This window comes from Triturus cristatus, chromosome 2_2, assembly GCF_964204655.1.
Source record: "Triturus cristatus chromosome 2_2, aTriCri1.1, whole genome shotgun sequence".
NCBI classification, from domain to species: Eukaryota; Metazoa; Chordata; class Amphibia; order Caudata; family Salamandridae; genus Triturus; species Triturus cristatus.
In genome coordinates, this window is record NC_140582.1 from 914,825,876 (window position 1) to 914,851,969 (window position 26,094).

The 26,094-nt window shown below is 43.7% G+C and overlaps 1 protein-coding gene across 1 annotated transcript in view; it reads right to left on the reverse strand.

The window, feature by feature from the left end:
• TBC1D19 (TBC1 domain family member 19) overlaps positions 1-26,094 on the reverse strand; it is a 1,311,239-nt gene that overhangs the window by 82,556 nt on the left and 1,202,589 nt on the right. The window contains exon 18 of the mRNA XM_085643323.1: positions 11,657-11,748. Coding sequence (XP_085499449.1) covers positions 11,657-11,748 — 92 coding nt within the window. The remainder of the gene's footprint in view (positions 1-11,656; positions 11,749-26,094) is intronic.

The following is a 26,094-nucleotide window of genomic DNA, read 5'->3' on the forward strand; positions in this document are numbered from 1 at the left end:
CAACGTTGGAGCAACGTGAGTGGACTATGCTTGGAATGGAGTTGAGCCCGGAAGGGGTGCACCCAGTGCCCGGCCTTCCATCTGGAGCAGGGGTAGAAGCTTGGAAGCCTCCATCCCTGGCACCTCTCTCTTCCTCGGACCACACCACACTTTATATCAGCGTTTCTGGTGGGCCTGATGTCCCTAGCTTTTGGCTAGGGTCTCTTGAGCTCCTCAGATTGGATACAGTTGTTGATTGCCTAAGGAAATTGGTACTCCTCTTGCTGATCTCTGGAAGGGTGAATGATTGCGTGAACCCTCAACTGCAGTCTCGAACTTGTCATCATGAGATAGGGTGACCCGATTTTTAAATCCCAAAACCGGGACATTTCACAAAAATAGAAGTAGGACTACAATTTCACCTTGCAAAGGGGCGCAGAAAGACTTGAAAGACAGTGCTCACCAACATACCAAACACAGACACAGAGGCCCTTAGGGGCATAAATTAATACAGCTATTACAGAGACTATCACAGGTGCTAATTAAATTGATTTCTGAAAAGACCAGCACCTATTCCTGCACCGAAATCCATAAAAGCTTGTTCAGTGGAGCCTCTCCAAAAATCTGGGAAACATGCTTAATTTACTTGAATTCTGCCGGGACAGATAACCAAACACTGGAACGGTCCGGGTACATCCGGGACATCTGGTCAGCCTATGCTGAGGTCTCTTAGCTTACTGACTCTTGCGTGTGGAGGCTGTGGAGGTTTAGGGTCTTACCATCCCAGGCTGAAGAAGAACATTGTTCCCGTCACTGAGGATGGCTTCGTTTATAACTGAAAGGGAGGAATCAATTGATTTGGAGGTTTCTAGTGCATTTGGGGGGTGCTATCGGGAATACACGCCATAAGGGAAATGTTAAGCTTGGGCATGATGCGGCATTGCTCCCTTCACAGACAAGCCGCGGAAGTCTGGGACCTCCTCGACAGCACCACTCCTGACATAGCCTTCCTCACTGAAACCTGGACAAACACCGTCTCAAGACCATACATTGCGATCGCCATCCACGAAGGATACAAAATCACCTGTAAGGATGGTCCCAAGCGCCCCGGGGGAGACATCGCCATCGCCCACAAGGCCAACCTTTGCCTGAGCACCTACACCGACGGGCCACAGATCTGATGAACACCTCCATTTCAAGATACAGACCAACCCATCCACCACCCTTCTGAGGCATCCTTATCTACAGACCCCCATACCCAGCGCACCTTTCTACGACTTCATCACCGATATCATCACACTGCATGCCATCACCTACACCGACTACACGCTGCTGGGAGACCTCAACTTCCACCTCGACAACCGCCAAGATCCCAACTCCACCTACCTCCTGGACAACCTCCACAACATTGGCCTCAAACAGATCTTACCAGAACCAACGCATCCAGCAGGACTCACCCTCAACCCCATTTTCACAGCAGGGAACTCCATCACTGTCAGCCACACCTCCGAACTCCCATGGACAGACTACCGCTGAGTACACTTCACCTTCAAAACTAGCATATCTCGCAGATGTCCACACCAGCTCCAATGCAGAAATTGGACAAGGATCTCTGATGACTAGCTCGACGCCGCCCTCAGCGACTCCGCTCCCACCGCCACAGACAATGACCTTAGCACCGCCACCCGAACCCTACACAACCGGATCACTGACTGTGCCAACACCATCGCCCCCCTCAAGAAAGCCACCAACCCTCACGCCAAGAATACCAGCTAGTTCTCCACCAAACTCCGGGAATCTAGACGCACCTGGAGATGCCTCAAAAAGCTATGGAGGAACTCCAAATCCCCAGCCAACCTCGACAACTTCAAAACAGCCACCACTGCCCACCACAAACTCATCAGACACTCAGGAAGAAAGCACTCCAGGATAGAATCTCCACCTATGAGCACAACAGCAAAGAACTCTTCGGCATCATCCAAGAGATTGCCCAACCCGACAGTGAGACTACAGACATCCCACCCTCCCAGGCCCTCTGCAACAGAATCAGCACCTTCTTCCACCACAAAATCAAGACCATTTATGACAACTTCAACGACAACAACCTCCACAAAGAACCCTCTCCTACTGTTTCCAGCCCCACGCAGCAGACACTGGACAGCTGGACCGTCTTCAGCGTCGAATACACCCTAAAGATTATGAAACCACTCAATCAGAATGTGTCCTTCTTTTTTACAAACATGATGGGTTATAAGAGTTTCCAGCGTACCATATATGGTGAGGAACGTTGTTTGCTTCCTTTCGAGTCATAAATTAATTGTCTAATAGTTTCCACAGGTGGGTCTCAACCTCGCGTGGACACAATGTGACCAGAGGATAATGTGGCCAGATGTCCGGCACGGGCAGCGTCTGATCACTGCGCGTGCTAGGTCCTGACTAGCTATGTGTTCCTAACTCACATGGAATCTGACTTTGTATGGTGTGTTAGGAGCGTGCGTACCCCCTCTGGCCACGTGTGCTTTATTGGGGCAATCTCTGTTGACCACTGCAATATCACTGCACCTATCCATGGGATTGATCACTTCCTGCCTGAGTGTTTGCCTCCTGGCTATGCACCTTGCCACCTGTTACCTATCAATAAGCAATCCTGGACCTTGGTCTCAGGGCCTGCTTGACTACATATTTGCGAGTCAAGGTTGATGTGGAGTTCACAACAGGTGATTCTGTTAATAAGGCTGCGATTTAATTTTTATTGATGACTGCATCGATTTCCCTATTAACACACTGACATAACTTCTTTCCTTGTTTGAATTATGTTTAAGTTCCTGAAAACCACTGAACAAGGATGTTCAGGTTCTCACTGAGAGCATGTTAACCACTGCTTTGAGTGGTATGAAGAAGGGGTGGGGGTAGAGAGGATGGAGGGGGTCTCTAAAAGGCACTTGGCCAAAAGGTAGAACTAGAAATTATTTCTAAGAATGAAGTAAAATTCTGTGTTTGACACAGAAACCACCTGATAAGTATTTTGGTGTCTCTCTGTGGCTTTCTGTTATTGCATCCACAGAACAATAAACATATGCTGTAGCCAAGCCAGGCCTACTGGTATCAGATAAATCAGTAACAACAATGATTTTGAAGTCAATAATTAAATTAAAAATATTTAAATTCTGAAAATAGGAGACTCAAACACAACTAAGGTTTGTGGAAGGGGTAGTCGTCTTTGGAGTGTTTCAGTCATTCCCATTCTCCACTTCACACCATTTTCCTCTGCAGCTTCTCACTTTGTCAGACATTTAAACTCTTTTTCCCCCAACATCCTTTTGAAATCCTCCATCAGTATATCTCTATAACATTTTATTCGCCTTCATCCTAGTCATCTTTCTGCATGTACTTCCTTACCTCATCTCCCCTTCATCATGCCCTCACACACAAACACACACATTCTCTCTCTCGCTCTTAGACTTCCTCTCTCTCTCTCTCTCTCTCTCTCTCTCCTCAACTGTAGATACAGAATTTACCCACAGCCCATGTGGTGTGGGAAAGCCACTGAGCTCCAGGGAGTCCCTTCAACAAAGTATACTGAGTAAAGTGGTAGGTGGTGGACCGGGGAGGAGCACTCCCCGCACTATGCAGGGTGGACCCGCAAGTTTTGTTATGCCACTTTTGGTGATGTCAATATTTCAACAGCTTTGTATACCTCAATTGCACATTTTCACATAAAATGATAATTACAATATGCACAGATGCACTCTGCAAGAGATCAAGGTTTGGACAAGTATCTACAGTGAACAGATGTATGACCCAATGACTGTCACTGAGAGAAACATGTGTTGCCTTCAGTCTTAGCTCTAGAGATCTCAATAGCTTCCTGCCAGGAACACCCAAACACAACCTGTGAAGTGGTTCACGTTATCCTCTACACAAAAGTCACAGTATGCAATCTTAAAAAACCCACAGAAACAAACTCTGGAAAAAGCTAATTCTATTATGAAATGTAAGATGAAGCAAATATGCTTGGGGAATTCAAGATGAAGTATAACATGTGAAACATTTCACATGCACTACCCCTAATTTAATCCATGTGACATGGATTACCTTAAGGTTTTTTACGGCCATTGAGAGAAACTGATCAGTGTTTTTGCCTGTGAAAATAAGGACATGAATACAGGGCTTGTAGACACCCATTTCAAAGTTGGTATTTCAATCAATCAGGGATTTATAGGGCACGGCAAATCACCCATGAGGGTCTCAAGGCTTCGTGGTTACCCGTTCATTTGAACAGCCAGGTATTGAATTCTTTCTTGAATTGCTGGACAATGAGGCTGTCCTGAGGTGCAGGGAAGGTCATTCCAAGCTTTGGCTGCCAGGTGTGAGAAGGAGTGCCCTCCGCTGTTGCTTCAACGGATTCGGGGGTGTCTGCAAGAAGAGGGGGGCAAATCATAGGTGTCTGCTTGGTTGGTGGAAGGCTTGTTAATGTGTGCTGATCCTTCGTTGTGCAGAGCTTTGTGTGCATAGTCAATATTTGAACTGGCATCTTTTCTGGATCGGGAGCGAGTGTGGCTTCTTGATGTGGGGTGTGATGTGGATCCACCTGAGGAGGTCGAGAATGAGCTGTGTGGATGAGTTTTGTATAGTCTGTAGTCTCTTCAGGAGGCGTGCGGTAATTCCTACATAGAGTGTGTTCCCGTAGTCCAGCCTGCTGGGGACTAGTGACTGCGTGACTGTCCGTCGGGTGTTGACTGGGACACCACCTCAAGATCTTGCGGAGCATGCGTAGGGTGTGGAAGCAGGTGCATAAGACTGTGTTGATCTGCTTTTTCATAGATAACTTGCTGTCCAAGATGATGGTGAGGTTGTGGGCGTGGTGTGTCGGGGTGGGGGAAGGGCCGAGCTCATCAGGCCACCATGCGTCGTTCCATGGCGATGTGCTGTTCCCAAAGATTGTCCAAGTTGAGCGTGAGACATTTGTCCTTCATCCAGTCGGCAATATTCATCATGTAACTGTGGAAGTTGGCTGTGGTGGTGGAGGGGTCTTCTGACAGGGAGAAGCTGAGCTGGGTGTCGCTTGCATAGGAGATGATGTTGAGTCTGTGTGATCTGACAGTGTTAGCCACGGGGGTCATGTAAGTGTTGAAGAGGGTGGGGCTGAGAGATGACCCTTGGGGGACGCCACAGGTGATCATCTTGAGTTCTGAGGGGAATGGTGAGAGACAGATTCTCTGGGTTCTTCTGGTGTGGTATGAGGTGATCCATTTGAGAGAATCTCCCTGGCTTCAGATGTGGTGGAGTGTGCGGATCAGGATGTGATGTGAGATGGTATCGAAGGCGGCCGACAGGTCCAGAAGGATGAGAGCTGCTGTTTCACCTCAGTCTAGAAGGGTCCTGATGTCGTCAGTAGCTACAATCAGGGCTGTCTCAGTGCTGTGGTTGGCTCCAAATCCGATTGAGAGGGGTCCTGGACGTCGTTATGTTACAGGTGTTCAGTGAGTTGCTGGTTGATTGCCTTCTCAAGAACCTTCACTGGAAAAGAGGAGCAGGACGATAGGTAGTTCTTCGGATCTGCTGGGTTGGCGGAAGGTTTCTCAAGGAAGGGCTACACCTCAGCATGTTTCCAGTCCTCTGGGAAGGAGGCCGATGTGATAGAGGTGTTCAGAATTTTCTTGAGCTTGTCGCTGATCATCTTGCTACCGAAGTTAAAGGCATGGTGGGACAGGGGTACGTGGGTGCTCCAGAGTGCACAGAGTTCATGTTGGAGCTCGTGGCTTGAGTAGTGAGAAGGTCCCAATGGGTGAGCATGAGTTTGGGGTTAGTGCCGTGGGTGTGAGCAGGCTGATGCTGTCAGAGGTGGGGGCTTGGGATTTAAAGTTTTCGTAGATGACTGAAATCTTGTTGTGGAAGAAGTCTACCAGGGTGTCACATAGTTCTTGGGAGGGGGTGATGTCGCTCTTGTCGACTGCGGGGTTGGACAACTCTTTCACGATGGCAAAGAGCTCCATGCTGCAGCTTGTGCTGGCTTCTATGTGATCTACTAGAGTGTTCTTCTTTGCTTCTTTCAGGAGGTGGTGGTACTCGTTGAGTTCTGTCTTGAAGGTGGTGTAGTTTTTGATTATTGCGGGGTTTGAGATCTTGCAGGACATTCCCTGTTAAAGCTCTGATGTTAACTCATAAATACAATAATACTATATCTCTAATTTGCAGATCTCAGTGACGTTTGCTATTATTATTTCATTATTATTGCTTGGCATATGGTTTGATGCATTTCTGGCCAATGGTGTCTCCTTGTATGTGGTCTCATGTCAGCTGTGCACAGAAACACAATGGTCATTTTTAAATATATTCTAGATTGATGGGGGTAATCTGTTTTTTCTGCCTGTTGATCTTACATTTTTCACCTTTTTTCTGGACCCTATGTTTGCTGGTTTTAGAATTCTGTGCTCTTTACCTCAGCTGACCAGATGTAAAGTGTCTGTGCTCCTCCTTTAAACACAGTTGGCACATTTAATTTGCCTGTACATCCCTCATATATATGGTATAGAAAGTGCACCCAGGACCTGGAAGCTAAATGCCACTTGTGGACTATAGAACCTACTGTGCCACCCACTACAGTGGCCGAGCAAAAATTATATAGCCTGACTGCTGCAGTGAAAACCTGCAGTGAAGCATTTCAAAATAACCCTTTTTTGAGAGGTAAAGACCTCCCTTTTACCTATTATTAAGCAGGGTACATTGTGTTTAAAAGTGGGACAGGGAGAAAATTAATTTTACTATGTCCCTACAGTAACAAGGCCCTAAACTATTTTCATATGGCAGGCCTGGCTGTTCTATGTAGCAAATCAGAGTACAGACTGAAATACTAAAACTGTATCTTGGGAAAATGAACTGTTACAAAAACAATTCAAAATACATTTTTAATAGTTATTAAAAATCGAGTTCAAAGGTGAAATCAAAATTTTAATACTTATTAATTAACAGTGATTTGTAAAAAGTTATCTTTTCTCTACTTGAAGTTCCTCAAGGCTAATTTGCATTAACTATCCAGAAACCCCCAAGACGTGTTCAGTCCCGGAAGAGGTATGAAAATGGTGTGCCATTCTTACTAGGAGTACACAATATGGTGACCTGTATGGGATGACTCCTCTGAGCTCAATAGAATATGGAGGGTAGGGGCTGTCGGCATTCTGTTGACACCACATTGCCAATCCTGTCTGACAGGTCTGTTGAGTCACATGTAACACTTTGGCACACTTGAAAGGAAGAGACCAGGATGTCAGGACAATTCTTGTGTATCCTCTGTCTAATTGCTGAAGGAACCTGCTTATAACCTACCAGACGTCTGTCTCAGGGTTCGCTGTGGGTACGGTGCCTGATTCATACTGTATTTTAGTATTAGATGTGGGTGGATACTGGTAATTACCATTGTGCACTCCCCTACACACCTACAACTCCAGAGTCCAAGTTTAGTGTTACAGAAGCCATTCGGCAACTTAAAAATGCCCTGAGACGTAATTTTGGCTTTATTTGCAGTAAGGCAAAGAGGAACTACTGAAAATGTGGGTAGGGTTGCCCCTATGAACTTTTACCCCTTTGTTGAAGGAGTGCCCAATAGTCATCCCCACCCACAAGATAGTGGCAGACATAAGTGGAGCACATCACTTTCTGGACCTGTGGAAGAACAGAAGAGGACTGGACCTGCTGTTTGTGACTTGGGAGAAAACCGGAAGGACTGGACCTGCTCCTGTTTGTACCCAGGACAAAGACATGGACTCCAAGGGTCAGTTGGCTGACCTCTTGTGTGGCTACAATGAAAAAACAAGCTGCAAGATGTCTTTTCCTGGAATGACCCAGCTGGCCAGAGGCAACTGGACCTGGACTGGTCTCTGTTGTTGGTCTCTGCCTGACAACCTGTGAGTCTCTAAGTGCCTCCCCCGAGGTCCTGGGAGTTTTAGAAGTGTACTCCTGTGGTTATTTGGGCACCAGACAAAAGTTTGGAAAATTTGGTGAATGTTTGTAACAGACCATTGAGAAATCGAAACTTTTTTGAACGTTTTGATTTCCAGACTTTTCTAGGGGCCAAGCCCGTTGGTGTATCTGACCCGGCACCATGGAGGTCACTCTGAAATTGCACCTGGGTTGTGATCTACCATGATCATTATTTTTAAGACGTTTGATTTATTTTTTTTGCTAGTTTTACTACTTAAATATTTCAAAATTCATACCTCTGGTTTTCCTAAATGACTTGTCATTGTTTTGGTGTCACTTTGTTCATTAAAATGTACTCTAGTTTTCTAATTCGATGGGGGATTTGAAACTGCATAAATACTTTACACAGTGACCTAAGGTAAGCCTGTCTGTTCTGTGCCATATCTACCAGGGGGCTGAACTCAGTTTAATTTAGGGTCTTTAAGAGTAAACAAGAGTTAAGTTTAATCCTTGAAATGGGGAGTCCCCACCCCAAATAATAATTACATTTCTTTCACTTGACGAGACGGCTACAAAGTCAATGAATGTGCAACAAAGGTTGCAATTGCTTGACTTCACAGTGGGGTCAGTAGAGACTGTAATGCTTGTTTCACTGCAGTGTTCCATTATGACTACAACCGTACTTGCTACCTTTTTTAGGTCTCGCCTACGCAGCGCGCATGCGCTGCTTAGGAGGACCTTTAGCCATCGTTCTGCTCTTTTTTGAAGCACACCCTCGTGCTTGTGGCGGCATCCACCTTGCGAGAGCGTGCAGGGGCGCGCCACAAGCACAAGTAGGTGCTTCCAAAAAGAGCAGACTGCGCACGCACCACTCCCGGTCTCACCTCCTGCTCCCCCCCCTCTCTCTCTCTCGCGCTTCCAGGACAGTACTGACGCAAGCACGAGTATGCTTCAAAAACAGCTGCTCAGGGCGGCGGCGGCGGTTAGTTCTGTTTTTTTTTTCTGACCTCCAAAGCAGTCGCCTGTCAGAAGGAGGCAATGGCTTCCCTTGTCCTCGGACGTGCTGTGGAAGTTTGTATTAATGTGGAATCTGGTTCATGTTAAACCTCCTTGCATTTTGCATTTCTTTTCATTTGAAGCACGGCCATTTCACAAACTGCTAGCAATCTAGACATTTAAGTTGCCTTAGCTGGAATCCTCACCTGCCTCCAGTGAACCGATTGCCTTTTCTGAACCAAAACTGACACAGGTGGCACGGGAATAGGCTGACTCGTCTTCCAGATGGCTTGTAAATTTGCTCCTGACAGCTCGCTCCCTTGAGCCCCTCCTCACTTTACAAGCCTCCTCACCTGCTTGCCCCGTGGTAGGCTATCTGAAAGGATGTTTGTAACTGGGACGTCACTGTTGAATGTAGCGGGAACGTGTGAGGCATATTAATGAAAGTGTGCGGAATTCTTTTCTGGTTAATAATTGCAGCCATCTGTCAGCCAGTGTGCTTAGTCTGCTGTAAAACCCTCCTCTCGCTCTTGAATGATGAGCGAATATGGAGCTGAACGTTGGAGAGAGACAATGGCGTAAAATTGTCTGTGCGCCCAATAGTGCTGTTTAAAATACTGCTTCAGAGAAGTTTAGGACTATACAAGGAATGTGAAAATCTAAAACTTTCTTACTTTGAATTGGTTTCATTAGTATCGGACCAGGTAGTATGTAGTATCTTGTGTAACACTGCGACGACTACTATCGGCACTTAATTGGGGGTACAGTAAATTGGAAGATTCGGCCAGTCATCATACAAATCAATTAAACATTGCAAAATACCACAGCAAACATTTGATGTAAAGTACAGATGCACAGCAACCAGGTTTATGCGGGTTCTCGCTGTTGTCGCAGTGTAACTGCTGCCTGTTCGTACTTGAAAGAATGTTGTTTTCAGTGATCCCCTCATCTTTTAACCTGGAGTTTTATGGGTGCTCAACACCTAGTGGTCTACCCAGAACTAAGACCTATTGCCCTGTTGTAGGACCCGTTTACTAGACCGGTAAAAAGCTTTGTTTGGGAGAAGAACTACCTGAAGAACAAGCACTGGCATAGCCAATAGGTCTTGACTTTGGGACTTTATAAGTGTTTAGTTATCAGCACAATATCCTTGGTGCAACTACATCAACTGTTGCATGACTAAACACTTATAAGGTCCCAAAGGCGAGACCTATTGGCTATGCCAATGCTTGTTTTAAATGTAATACAAGCACCCTGGAAATAAACCATTGGTCTTTTTCTATAGGTATAACAGTCTGTGGCACAAGGCAGCTACAGTTAGAAACAACCACGGTTAGGAATACATGGTGATTTTGTAAGGCCTTTTGGTTTTCAGAAACAATGTAAAGTTTTGCAGCTGAAACCTTAATCAGACAAGAATGTGTCACTACAGAAGTGAAAGAGTGAACGCAATTTGACTTCCGTCCTCTTTGAAATGTAAATATTGCCACATGACCATCAACATGCCCTTTAAATCTTTGATGAATAGAGGCAGGCATGCCTCCTGGGGCTTTTTTGAAGCTCTCAAACAGACCAGGTATGGTGTGAAGATGTAAACTGCGGTAAAGAAGAGTCAACAGTAACCTTAAGTGTTTCTTTGATGCTGAGAGACAACAACACAGTGAGCACATGGCAGGATGAGAGGGGAAGCAGGGATTGGAGTTGGGGAGTAGCCACAAGTAAGGGATCGGGAAAACACATGCACTTGCACGTAGTGCTGAGAGAGGAAGAAATAAGTCGTTTCTTGAAGGGAAGCAGTGAAAGGATACAAGTCATCCGGAAGGTAACACAGATATACTCCAGGGAAATGACAAACACAAGAAGAGGAAGGCCATTGAATCAGAAGGAAACAAATGAGACTGACAAGAAACTAAACCGCTATAAGTATTGGTGTTGTTAAAAGGTCTTCAACAATTGTCAGTTAAAAGCAGAAGCAGTAGTCTATGCTTCCCAAAGGTCATGCTGAGTCTACCAGCTGCTACACCAGGAGGCAGAGCACCTATTTAATTTGCAGACCAGTGTCAAAAGGGCAGTTCCTGCATCTTCTGCCCTGCCTGACACCCCTTCAAGGATGCTTGCTTGGGTAGAAGAAGGCAACCTGTCGGGGTCAGTCCTATAACAACTGCCTTCTCAAGGCTGGTACCAAACCCTAAAACTGACTGCCCTCCATGATTCTGTAAGACTGGGAAACATCTGGGCCTCGCTCCTGTGCCACTGTGCACGTAAAGCGGAGCATATAGCATCCCTCAGTTTCTCGGAACCTGAAAGGCAGACAAGCAACTGCAAGACCTGATGTCCTCCTGATGTAGCTGCTCAACCTGATGTAACAGCACAATCTAGGGCTCTCCTGATCGTATCTGAACTGGATGAGAGCTGTGCTAAAAGGTACCGCATTGTGGGCAGTTTAAAGTATAAAAGGCATGTTTTATCCACAGAAGATTAATCCATTTGAAAATGAGTTGTTATGTAAAGGATAGTGAATTAATTAATAATAATTCCAGCAAAAAAAATTATTTGAAAAATAGTTATTTTGCAAAGACATCGGAACACTTAGCAAAGGTAAAGTTAGAGACTTGAGTATTACTTGGGAAGGTTGGTTATAGGCATACTAGGGGGCATGAGTAATCTCTTTCTCCATTACATTACATTAAATACTAATTTTTTCATCAAAGAAAAAGGAAATCATTATGAACAACTTCATAATTGCAATCAAAATACATACGGTTGGGCTCCAATTTCTCGAAGATGATAAAAAAGTTGCGGGAGGTGGGTTTGAAGGAGGGACTCAAACAGCAAACACAATGACACAATTCCCTAAGAAAGAAATATACATTTTTAGTTCCAAATTGATCATTTTATTACAAGTGCATATCAGTGAATTTGCAAAACAGAACAGGTTACTCATCTGATAATTGATGCTTCTGCTTCCATTACCAAATCTTTTGAACTGTTGCCACTTTTTGAAGGGTTCAAACTTTGACAGATGTTATGCTACAGGATGCCTATCATGCAACTCTCATGTGGTGCTAGACACTCTAATTATGTGCACCGCAATCATCGCTTCTGAATTTTTATCCGCTATCTGATAGCGATGTAAAGGCTGCAAATGAACTGGAGCAGGTAGGTGGGCATGGCTATAGGAAGCTGAGCTAAGACTATTGGTGTACTTCAATTGTCATTGCTCCTGCATCCAGGCATCTTCCACTTCTTAGGAACATTTTAATAAGGAATAAAGTTTGTCAGAATCAAGCTCATATGGCAGGTGAACTTCCACAACCAGTCTGAAAATATACATGAGTTCATTAGTGCAAATAGTGTATAACCACAGACCATGTTGCACATCCTGATTATGTCAGCTCCACGAGGGAAACAATTATACCGTGAAAATAATAGGAGGAGAGGTAATATCTGGTTAATAAGGAAATATTAAAGCACTTTGTGTAGAATGTGTGACGGCATTCTGCAAGCCGGAGTCCCATTGTTCCTTCACAGCGCTGTCATTAGAACAAATGCGTCTGTATTGCGCATTTGTATAGCACGCAAGTCGTTATAACAACTTGCCTTGGGGGGCGCTGGATTTTGGAATAGGTTAATTTACTATTCCAACTCAAGAATGCACACTAGTAGGGAAGGTGTTGTACTTTAAATCCAACACCATTCCACCAATGCACCCCCGTAAGACAAGTTGTTATAACGACTTGCGTGCTGAACAAATGTGTACTAAAGACACGTTTGTTTTTTTGCTGGCACTGTAAAGACACGGCCGGATTCTGGCTTCGGTCTGAAGGACATTTCCCCCTTGTGCATCAATGTAAACATTTTTAAATCATGGGTATGGTTATACACAATCTAAATTTACAAAACAAGTGATTATTGAGTTTTCTAATTTTATAGACAATATCTCAGAAGACATGATGCTGGAGTAGTCAGCAAGAAGGAAGAAGAGAAAGCTCCTTTTGCCCAGTGTGGTGAGTGGTAATACGTAGACTACGAGTACAAAGGATGAGCAAGACCCTGACCAGGAGAACAACAGAAAAGCCTAGTGAGACGATACATACGTCAAGATCATCCTAAGGAAGTCAGCTGCCTAGTAGCCAAATTGTTCTTACATCTGAGAATGCCATACTCAACCGAAAGGCCTTTGGTAACCTTCAATAGGATCGAGAACAGAAATTATTCCAGAACTTCCAGTGCAGTTATTTGCATCAGTCTCGACTCAGCCTATGCCATTACTGACTTTCTGAGAGCCTTTCCCAGCTGCCCAAAAAGCACACAGAGCTTTTTCTGTTAAACCAATGTTTTAGGGATGTGCCATGTTAGCTGTGGCAAGTTGCCCTGATCCTTGAACGATCTGAACCAGCCCTCTGGGGTGTGGAATTTAATAAAATATCTACTTGTCCATGGGGAAAGTTGCTTCATAAATCTACTTGTCCTGAAACAAAATCCACTTGTCGCTTTGGTGCTATGTAGTGCGGCGAAAAATGATGGCAGCAATATCATTATATAAGAGCTCTGATATAGTCTCACTGATTACGCCAGGGCTCATAGAATAGTAGTGTTTGAATACTTGCAATCCCCTTATGTTGCCACGTTTCCACAGAACTACATACTGGGGCTGATGGAAGTGGTAAGCAATAGTTCCAGGGTTAGACCGGCCATTTGAGTCTGTGCAAACCTACTAACTTGCATGTTTTAAGGGTTTTTAACAACTCTTCTCTAATCTTTTAACATACTGAGAAATGTTGGAAATTTACTCCAGAGAAATGCAGACGTAAACCTTCTTCCAGAGTTCGGAATACAGTGGTTGGAGGGAAAGTGAACTTGCAAACACTCAGATTTTCACATGAGCAGATCTACACATGCATATTTGCTCATGCTAAAATTCAGTTCACAAATATTTTCTAGGAGTACTATTTCTTGTCCTACTTCTGTAAATTCTTGGGAATTCACGAAAGGCATATAGCTGCTCTTAATGCAAGGACAAATACCATGGGTGCACTTTTGAGACTTTCTTTAATATTTGGACTCCTAACTTGATCTGGCGTTGACCGTGACCTTTTGCGTTTATTAAAAGTCTGTCTCTCTGTACCGGCTGGCTTCACTGTGAGTGACAGCATTCTGCTCTTTCACAAGGAGCACATTGGCACACAAAGTAGTTTTCTTCAGTGCCAGTAACTACTGTGGCAGTGTGTGCTTTTTGAGACTAAAACCAATTTTTGCTTTTGCCAATGTTTGTTGTAATGGTGAGGGTCCGGCAGCTCCCACACCAATAAGGTTTCACAAAAACCACGTCAAAACAAGTCACACATTGACAAAACTAAAAAGCGGACCACCAACTTGACACCTACGGGCTTTGCCAATGCTTATTTATTTTTGTTTCCCATAATCTTATTGAAACTGGTGAGACTGATTTTCCATTATGAATATTTTTGAGAAATACTAGCATGCATCAACACATGTTACTAAATGATGCTGCAAAGAAATGGTACCGGAAATGTTACAGGAGTTTAGCAAAATGTTTTTTCCTGCTCTCATTTTTTTATGAATATTTTATTTTGAAAGCAAAGAATCATTATTCTTGCTTTCAAGCTTCTGCAAATATTTGCATCAAATAAGAGAGCATTGTGGGAGCATTATACATAGCCTCATTTTGCTAAACTTTGAAAGTATGAGTACACATTTTTATACTGGAACTACTGTTAGTAGCGCAGTCAGAGCTTACAACATTTACTTAGAGCGTTAACCCTAATAATAAAGGCTTTCAATTAATGAACCATAAGTTTGAACAGCATTAACATATGGACAAAAATATTACCTTAACTGAAGACAGTGACCTTCCCTGATTCATAATGTGGTACTGCAAACTGGCAGCCAAAGGGTTTGTGCTGCAGGGGGTTTGGCCTACTTGTCCAAAGGGCAAAATACACATGAAAACTTGTTGCCCTTGGCCCAAAACAATATGTCTTGGGCATCTGGCTATAGGAATTCCACATCCTTAGCCCTGTAGTACATATAGTTTAGTAGAAGTTGTTTGAAGTCACAGTATCAGGTTTAGTAGAAGTTGTTTGAAGTCACAGTATCACGTCTGTCCGGAATTGGCATAATAAAAACAGTAGCTTACTGAAGGCTCATTTCAATACTGAAATTTCCCTGAAACGGAAGGCATAATCCATCCAGATAACAATTCTTACATTTACATGAAGTACTCAGTACATTTATTTACGCATAATTTATTTTATTTATTTACTTGAGTTTTATATAGCGCTGGCTAGACCCGGAGGTATCAGAGCGCTTTACATGAGGAGAGTTACATAGGTTACAAGTTACACATTGTTACAGAAGGTACATCAATTTCAAGTTACATCCGTTGGTTCAAGGCCTGTAGAAGAGTAAGAGGGTAATATAAAAGGGAGACTATACTATACTACAGCATGTACAGTGCTCTGAAATACTATTGACATGTTGCAAAAACAGTGAGTGAGTGACTGGTGAGTGTACATAAAAATATACGACTCTAAGCTCACAATTATTTGCCAAAGAGGGTTAACAAGTCTTGTATTGTCTATAGTCGACTCAGTTCCGACCTCCAGGTTACTATGAGGTGATCATCAGGACAATGGGACAGAGTGGAGCACTGTGGTAGGGAATATAGTCAAGGTACAGTAATTATACATTGTACAATGTGTAGGTTGCGGAACTGAATTAAGGGAGAAGCAAAAACGTGATAGGGCTGAAAGGTCCCTGGTGGGTAGACAGAGAAAGCAAGGGGAATGATTATACAGGACCTGCAATGTAACAACTGAACAGTACAACAGAATAGTGGTATGTTATGATAGGGATGGCGCTCTTGGAAAATTTCATTAGGTTAATATATAGTTGAGCTATTAGTCTGGTGCTATAAGGAAGAAGAGAACCACTAAACTCCCCTGAAGTTACTGTAGTGAAAGTACAGTGCAAACATTAATACAAAATCCTTAGCACACAGAAGTTATATCATTTCAGTGTTGACAGTGTGATCCAACAAAACAAAATTATTTATATATACAATGATAAGAAGCTTGAGTCTTTAGTTTTTCTTTGGTCCAAACATTTATTCTCACCCACTGTGATTCGGTTGAAAGCCAGATGCCAACACGTGTTTCGTCGCCTTCAAGTATTAAACTTGCGAGGAAGTGCTCAGTTACTGTATATATGCGAACAATAATGTGTTATATATATAACTTCTGTGTGCTAAGGATTTTGTATTGAGGTAACAACTGAATCAATCAATCAATCAATGCACTCAGCAAGTGCAGAGGGAGATGGATTAATTTCGGGAAGGGTGCATTCTTGACAGATTGATCAGCTGATGACCATCCATATGGCTTGATACCATTGTAATTGTTAATTGTAAAACATTTGTAAAGCGCATGGTTACCAAAGGCATCCCAGCGCTAGAGGCCAAAGTTAATGAACTACGTATCAATTTATGGAAACAAAAAAGTTTTTAAACGTTTCCGGAAGACCAGGTGGTTAGTTTTGCACCGAATGTCAAGGGGGAGGGTGTTCCATAGCCTTGCTATATTATATGAAAAAAGGCGACCCCCTGCACATACTTTCCTAATTCCAGGAACAACTGCCAGCCACTTATTGCCTGATCGCAGGGTTCTCGCAGGATGGTAAAAGGAAGCGAGGGAACAAATGATAGGTGGAGCGGAACCTGACAATAGCTTATGTGAAATGCAGAGAGCCTTGAACTGCACTCTCTGCTGAATAGGCAGCCAGTGAAGGGTGGCCAGGGCTTCCCGTGCTGACTGTCGATTGGGAATGTTCAGGAGTTGACGTGCCGCACAGTTCTGAACTATTTGCAATGTCTTGATCATGGAGCAAGGTGCTCCTAGGTAAAGGGCATTGGCATAGTCGAGCCTGGAAAGAATGAGGGACTGGACCACCACTTTCCTTGCAGAGAAAGGGAGGAGAGGAATAATTTTCCTTGTCATCCTCATCAGCCCAAAACAGCTACCGGCAACCTTCCTTGTTTGTTTCCCAAAATCAAGGTTACGATCCAACCACACCCCCAAACTTTTAATATAATCTTTGGGGGATGGGGGAAGGCCAAAACAATTTGGCCAAGATGGTATTAAGTTAGGTACAGAGGAATTACCCAAAAACATCAACTCCGTTTTAGATCCATTCAACTTCAGGAATGAGCACCCCATCCATGCTGAGATCTCTCCCAGACACAAGGCCAACTCCGAGGCAGTGTTGTTGAGCTGATTAAAAGAGAAAATCAGCTGCGTATCATCAGCATAAGTAACAATTTGAATGCCGAAAGGCTCCACAACACATGCCAGGGGGCTCATGTACACATTAAAAAGCGCGGGGGACAGGGAGGATCCCTGAGGAACCCCACATCGGAGCGGCTGAGGGTCAGAGATGCAGTCTTCATGGAACACTTGAAATGACCGGTCTTCCAGAAATTAATGAATCCATTTAAGGGCCAAATCAGTCACTCCTACATCTTTAAGCCTCTGGATAAGCAGCTGATGGTTGACTATATCGAAGGCTTAGCTAAGATCTAAAAGAACAATGGCAGCTCAGCGCCCGTTGTCTAAGATTTTTCTAGTAGCCTCGACCACAGTCAGAAGGGCAGTTTCTGTGCCCTGTAGGGGTCTGAAACCAGTTTGGGATGGATGAAGACAGTTATTACTTTCCAGAAACCTGGACAAAACACTATTCACATGTTTTTCAGCAATTTTGCTCCAACTCAGCAATCACTAAAATGTTAGATAGGCTTGAATTCGAATTAGAAGAGCTTCATTCAGAAATGGTGGCATCTCGCTCTGAAACAGTAGAACAGTCCTTCAGAATAAAATTGATGTCCAAGAGGCTTGTTGGGACTCTCTGCCTTACATATTATAGATAAGTCTGTCGAAAGTTGATCATTGTAAAACCTTTATTTCTGTATCTTGGAAGCATACATTGTGAAGAGGTGTTTTAAAATTCAAGGGTTCATCTGATTTTCGGACTCAGAATGCAAATGTGCGGTCCTATAGGCAGAATCTCCATTGGCCTCCAGAAGAGAAGAGATTTATGTTTTAATCCCTTTGTCTGAGGGAGGGCGGGCTAGGATGGGTTGGAGATTGTTTGCCGACCTTACATTAGCATCAACATCTTTGCTTCGCTCAGTGGTCTTCTGATTCACTGGTGACTCGGAAAGCTGATGCGGACATTGTTTGTCTCTTGAAATGCCAATAAAACGAATTGAACCATAAATCCCTCTGTCTGGTCCATCAAGGAGTCTATGAAAGAGGACCTCAGCCAATGCAGAAGAACTCTAGATATACCACGCAGGCCGTTTACTTTAGTCTGTCCAAGACCGCAACGGGGACCTCCCCAGGATTAACAGTTACCCTGCAAAGATGTAATTTTAACTATTTAACAGCCAAATATTGTAACACCCTTCCCCTTTTCTTTGAAAGAGACCCCCTCATATTTTCCTTTCAAGAAAGCTTTCAGAAATCTTTTTTGACTAAAAAGTAGAGGACGGTATGCGAATAATTCTTCTTAGCCTTAGCACCAGTACCCCCTTTTAGGCAAAAGTTTGCGTTCTATAGCATTTTTTAACAAAACATCACCAATAAAGACCCACCCTAGACTAAGAGTCATCAATCTCAGATTCCAAAAAAGAAAACTCTTGGTGTGATTGGGATACTGGCCACTGTTACCCTACTGCATATGAACAGTATAGGGGAGACTAATTACAGCAGTTGATGGTACAGCTTCACCCATTGTGTTGGGCATAATCCATCCATGATGCAGATTTATGGTGTCCTGTCTTATTTCTTACGTAGCAGACAATACCTCCATGTGGGTCATTCTTACTGTTTTAGGCAAACATTGAAATTGTATGCGATTGCAGAATGTTTTTGGGTGAGTTTATACACATTTATACAGGAGCGATATCACTCAATCAAATGATAATGAGTTAATGGATCTGAAACAAGGAAACTAAGACAATTCAAACTATCTCACACACTTCAGTCGCCAAGTGGTAGAAGCTGCTTGGCCAGCATGAAACAAATACTTAAGTGTTCTACCAAGGCCTCAAAGAAGACCTTATGCACACATAAGGAACTGGCAGTACCATTCTTAGAGGATGCTATACAGATCAGCCCTGTTTTATTTTGGCATAGCTTATGGGGCAAAACTGGTACGAAGTTTACTATAGAATTAATAAAAGATGTTTGACACTTCAATACAGAGACAGGATCACATAGTTGCCCTATTTTAATAACCTCTTAACAACAGGAGATAATAATATTAGTATTGAGGAACAAATCAGCATCTTGCGATACAGCAGAAGGAACTAAAAACCATTTTAATGGGTAACAGGGAGGTCAACAGGATATGCGTGAGAGTAGAAAGCAATCAGTTCGTAATTATTGCTTAGGACCCATACACGAAGGTACTCTAAGTTATTAACTGTGCGGAATATTCAACACAGATTCTACCTTAGAAGATTAGGTTTTGACACTTTGCACCTTCAGGTTACCTTTCCAAAAACGGAGGTTTGGTCAAACATGCTTCCTAAATGCCTGTTGTGATGGCAAATCCAATCAATCTACTATGCATTTTATTCTGTTTTGTAGATTTTATAAGGATCTAAGACAGCGATTTTTAAGACCATTGTTTAAAACGGATAATTATATTTATTATCAGGACGCTTTTAAATATATTTGAGCTTTAGATAAAGTGGATATATGCTTAAGGGTCTCCACTTTTATTACAACTACTATCCTCAGAAGAAAATGTCTTACAGATTTAGAAATATTAACTTATGAGGATGGGTTATGACAATTTTTAGCAATAAACTGAGATAATTTTGATATTCTCTGTTAGAGTTCAGATGAGAACACTGCTGAAACGTTTTCTAAGATCTTTTAATACAACACAAATAATTTTCTATAGTTATTGGTACTTCTGTGTTAAATTCATACGGATATATTGTGTAATGATATTAAGGTTATTTGTAATGTATTTTAAATTAATATGATTTTATTTCCTTGACTCTTTTATGGATATTATTTTATCTGAATAAAGATTTTATGATGATGATGATCTTATGCATACCTTGTGTCAGAACATTTTTCAGAGGGCCACGAGGCACGCAGGGGTTATTCAGCACAACCGTGAAGGTAGGAGCCTTTTACTCCTGATGTCCCCGGGCCCGACCTACTATGGATCCTGAGCAACTGGGCCACGTACCGCTTCTGCATTTGACTCTCAGTGGCAGACATGAACGAACAGTTCACACAGGTTAGTGAACACTACTCAAAACTTAGAACGTGCAGCAGTAACAATATATCAATGACCAATCAAATACTTATTTTTAGAATAAAAGTATTTTAATTCTAACTCTACTCATGAAAAGGAAGATTACAACACTTATAGACAACACCACATTTCCCCCTTGAGGTCGGGACGCTAGTGTTTCCAAGGCAGATTCCTGTCCCACCAATTCCTTACAATGTGATCGGGGGCATTTTCTGGTTGTCGCATCCAGGAAATGTTCACTGCAGGCTTCAACTCAAGAGTTCACTCTGACTCTTAGCAAACGATCAAAAGCATCTTAGTGCCGCAGCGCTCTTATCAGCGATTCCCCCAGGGCCCGGTAGGCCCATTTTCAGTTTTACCCCCTCCACCAGAGAGGGCGCATGCAGAGTTTTGGAGGGCGCCCTATCCTCGGGGACTCTCATGGCTCCCGACCTGCTGAAGTTAACTGCACAAGCATTGTGCATCACCACTAGACAACCAGAGGCTGTACTCTGAGCCTACGAGGTCGGCTACAGAAGTGATCAGAGGTGTTTATGAACTCCTCCAGCAAGGTAAGTTTCCATGTTCCCCAGAAGGGGGAAGTGAATCCGATGCTCCTGATCTCGATCACAGTCCTGAGGTAATGCGTCCACAGTGTCCTCACTCAGTCCACTGAGTTAGGTCAATTGTAGCCCTCATTGCTCTTTATGACCACGGGTCACCATAGTTCACAGTTGTTGGGCTCGGCCCAATCTGCATGGCACAACTGTTTCCGGCAGTACCTCCTATCATATGGGGTTGCCACGCCAATGCCACCCATTGCGCAGGCTTTTACCACATGGCAGTCTGCATCACGGTGGCCCCTCCTGGCATATGGGGTCACCGCTACGGTCCCGCACAGGCCTGTGCGCCCTCTTTAATGGGCATGATCTTCACGACGGCCCTCATGGCATACTGGGGTCACCGACTTGAATCTGCACACCGGCAATGACCCAACCAGTGAAGCAGCCATATCCTCATACCTTGCACCGGGAGTCCACTCGACTTCCCCAATGGACCTCGTTTCCTCCAACGCTCTCCTCTCCCTTCTCCTTAAGTGGTTATTCACCCCCGCATTAATCATTCTTTGGACACAGTACCAGCTCTTCAGCCTAGTTGCAGTCTTAAACGGATAAGGTTTTTAGCTTGCGCTCATCCGCCCATCAGCTACGGATTAGACATTTCACCTAGCATCTGCGGTTTGATGTCTTCCACTAATATTTGAGACGCTTTGCACTGATGTACGGTGACTGCAGCATGTACTTTTGGCTCTTCTATACAAATACTGTTTCTCACACAATGGCGATACCATGTTTTTTTTTGCTTTAGGAACACGATTACCAGTCACGACTTTCTGGTAAGCGCTGTGCCATTCAACATGGCAATATAACCCAGTACTCATGGAATCTGCCACTTTAAAACATAACCTATTTCTCCTGCCAAAGGTTCTCTCTCATGTAACACTTGTAATTAACGTCCTGGATCGCAGGGATGTTATGCTACAATCTGACTTACTTTTCAGCTCTATTAATTGTTGAAGCTTGCGCAGCTCTCTCCGTGCCAATTATCTTTTGTGATTATAGTGAAAGATTATAATATTTTTATGCTTCAATGTGTCCTTATCCTTCTACGGCCAGTACTCGTTTGAATGTGCTCAATAACCTTGGATTATGACAATTTCCTCCAGCCTATATACATGATTTTTTGTACGTTTTTGGACCTGAATTGACCATGATGATGATGCATAAATTGTATACTTTACTGGGTCTTGTGATCATGAAAAAATGTGGAATTATGAAATATGAATAATTTCCTGTTATATTTCTTCCCTCCTTTCTTGTGCCATAATATTCACCCTTTTCATGTTCCTTCATGTGCTCCATCTCCTACTCTTCCACTTCTCTTCTCTATTCCTTCCTCTCCCTTTCCCCTGTCTTCCTTTTCTCACTACCACCTCACTACGACATATCCTCAGTGTTCCCTCACCTAGTTTTTTCCTAACCTATGGCCTTTTGATACCTCTGTACCCGTTTTGCCTTGAAAAAGCCCTTGGCCGATGGGCCAAACGGGCGAAACACTTTGTGTTTGAAACCTACCAATGAACTTTGTAAATTATTCCTCCTACAAAACACCAATTAAGAAGGCACAGTCCTCTGCCCATTACCTAAACTTGTACCCTGGCTCTTGGGTGTAGCCATTTGTGAGGCACGTGCCATCGTTAAGATTGGGCCCTGACAACTGTAGCACAAAAGCCCAGATTCCTCCACCCATCTCAGTAACCAGACATCAAATGTGATTTAGGGTCTGGGTCTTTGCAGTTTGATGCTAGGGTCTTGCTTTTTTTGAAGTACATTTGTTAGAAATGAGGTTTCTGGTTGGCAGAGGTATACACTCTGCCCAAGCAGGAACCACCACTCTAGTAAGGGTAAGCTAGATTTCCACTGAAAAGTAAACCTGTGCTCACCCTGTGGTAGCTTGGCACAGAGCAGTCATGCTTATCTAATTAGTCATTGTGTAAAGAATTTGTGCAATACACACAATAATACAATGACTACACCACAAAAATACTTCGCACAGGGTTAGAAAAATCGATATTATTTTTACGAGTAAATCAAGACCAAAACGACAAAAATTCAATTAGTAGAACCGGAGATAAGAATTTTTAAAGATTAAATCAAAATATAGTGCTTAGAGTCATAGAGCACCAACCGGGGACGTCTGGCCGTGCTGAACCGGGGTAAATCCAAAGTTCAGGCTGGTGGAGGGCAGGTTGGCTACAGGATCCACACAGGTGCCGCTGAAAAAGTACCTTAGATGGAGGAGGCGTCGATGTCGAGGACCTGATGCATGGAGCAGAGGAGGCGATGCGTCATCGTCGATCTCGTGGATGTAGGCGATGCGTCAGTTTCGATCCGCTCAGTCAGTGAAGCCTCATCGATGGACCCCTTTGCAATGCAGGCATTGAATCATTGTTGAGCCGCGCAGTCTGTTGAAGCAATGTCGTCAGCAGCAGCTGTGTCTGTCTCAAAGGCCGATGTGTTGTTTCCGATCAGCGCACAGTCGTCAATGCGTGGATTCTGCTAGTTCAGTACAGAAAGAAGAACCTCCAAGGGCCCAGGACTGGGTTGCCACCACATGGCAAAGCAGGGCTCATAGGTGGCAAAGTCCAGGTGCTGTTGCAGGGTTTGTAGGAAGTCTTTGAAATGAAATGAAAAATAGATTGGTAATGCGCTCTAATACCCTTAGGAGTGAAGGGGCTAAGCTTAGAACAGATCGCTAACAAGGTGTAAGAGAAGACTTAATGATGAAAGAACAAGGTTGTTTGTGCTTTCCAGAATGACAGCAGATCAGTGATTTTTCTCAGTTCAATAGGAAGAGAATTGGGATTTTTAAATATGGTAACCACCTGAATAAAGGCTGAGGCAGAGCGGAGTGTTCTGGATGGAGCGTAGCAGCAGAAACGTTTCCTAAAACTTCAGGCCCTGCCCATGTAATGCCTTGAAGGAAATACAGAGTTCCTTAAAATGTAGCCGTTTATTGACAGGGAGCCAATGTAGGTGCCTAAGTGCTGAAGAGGCTGATTGGTGCTTAGAAATGCCCTAAAGGAGTCGGGCTGATGCATTTTGTACGATCTGGATTTAGTATAAGCATTTTTTCTGAATATTGACAAACAGAGCATTGCAATCGTCCAGTCTTGAGAGAACAAGGGAGGTGGTCACCATTTTCTGCAGATCTTTAGGAATGAAAGGGAAAACGTTCCTGAGAAGTTTGGTGGTAAAAAATAGGTAGAAGTGATGGAGTTTACGTGGCCCTCAAAAGAGAGTTTACAATTGAAAACATTCCTAGGTTCTTGACTTTGGAAAAGGGAGTAGCAGGTGGCCTGAATAAGGTGGCTAAACTCCTTCTGTGGCATCAGTCCTGAGTTGGGGATTGGCTGCAAAAAGGTTAAAGACTGGGTTAAACTTTTCCTGGAAAAAGGACGCTAGGGAATTACCTTTTTGACTAATGTTATTATTTTTTATCTTCGGGGAGTTTAGTTACGTTTCTGACTGTAGTGAAGAGCTCCTTAGAAAAGTTATTTGCAGATGCAATTTTGTTAGTGAAGTAACTTGTTTACTCTCTTTGAATCAGATTTTTGTAAATTAATAAAGACTGCTTATACAGTTTCTTATTTGAGGGGTCATAGTTAACCCTCCATTTCCTTTCAAGCCTGCGGCAAGCCTGCTTCTGTAGTCTCCGGTTTTCAGAAAACCAGGGTTCTGAAGGGGGTGATCTTGAGTTTTTACAGGCTTTGAAAGGATCTAGTTGATCTAATGCTGAGTCTATCCAGAGTTGATAGGAGCTGGCTGTGTTTTCGATACCTAGGGAGACTATTGGCAGGGAGGATGCTGGTGTGCTTTCCAGAAGATGTGAACTAATGTTGTGCCAGAGGCGTGAAGGCCTAGGGGGTCAATGCTGCACAGTGACTGGAGTATTTAAGGTGCAAGTAAGATTGAACTTGACTGCAGAATGATCTGACCATGTCAGAGGTAGGAAGGGGAGGACATGTAATTGCGGATTAACTGAAACTGTTCCCTCAAGGCAGTGGCCTGCTAAGTGAGTAGGTACATGCACTAAAATCACCAAGCATGGTAAAATCTTGTAGTAGTTGACAAAGATTAGAGATAGATGTGGCCTTATAACCATGTGGTCTTGAGACTTTAGAACAGGGGGCAAGACAGCAAGTCCTTGGAGTCACTCTGGGTTAAAGTGAGACAGGTCCAGTCCTTTTTCTCAGCAGGGCAGAGGGTAGCAAGCAGCTGGCAACAGGAAGCACATCACAGCAGAAAAGTAGTTCTTCTCGAGTAGCAGTCCAACAAAGTGGCACTCCTTGTAGCAGCACAGCAGTCCGTCTTCCTGACAAGGCTCTCCATAAGTCCAGTAGTATACTGTCTTGGTAAGGTTAGAGACGCAGTATTTATACCCAGTTGTGCCTTTGAAGTGGGGGTCACTTTTAAAAAGGGTCTTTGAAGTGCATCCATTTTCTTTCTTCCCATCCCCTGTAGTAGAGGGTAATCAACCCTTTATGTGGGAAACCGGACTCTGCCTATTCAGGTGTAAGTGTCAGCTTCTCCTCCCTTCCTGCTCAGGAAGAGCCATCAGAATGCAGATGAGAACTCAGACACACCAAACCTTCCTGTGTTTGTGGCTGTCTAGAGGAAATGCACAAAGTGTAGCTGTCACCCACCCCAGACGTGTGTTGGAGACAGGCTGAAGGCACATAGAGCACTAAGAGCAGAGAAATGTCCACTTTCTAAAAGTAAAAGGCACAGCAAATGATGGACGGAATGTGGAACACATCAAACATTCCCCCCCCCCCCCAGTCAAGAGATCTGGGTTAAATCCATTGTTCTTTTGCTCACCATACTACCCCAGTTTAGACCCAGCCATATCAAATCAGTCTTGACCCTGCTCCTCATGGGAACAGTCCAGCCGTAACTGCCATGCCAGGTCCTCCTTGGACCAGAAACAAGCATCCTGGGACCAGTTTCAGGGTATCACCCCATATCAGCCAGGCTAGCTTGAATCCAGTGGCACAGTGAGCCCAGGACCCACATCTGGGTATACCTAGCACACTTAGGGATCACCAAACAAGGAGCAAGAGTTGCGGAGCACTTTAAGTTTCCCTGGGTACATAAGCATATATGTGAGGTTCATCACCCAAGCTTCTGCTTGACCGCACCAAAGGATTTCATCTGTTTCTGGACCAGGCAGGATTAGTCAGGAAAAATTAGTCTATTGTGGAAAGATAGGCTCCCTATCTGTCTTGCACCTTTGTGAATCACA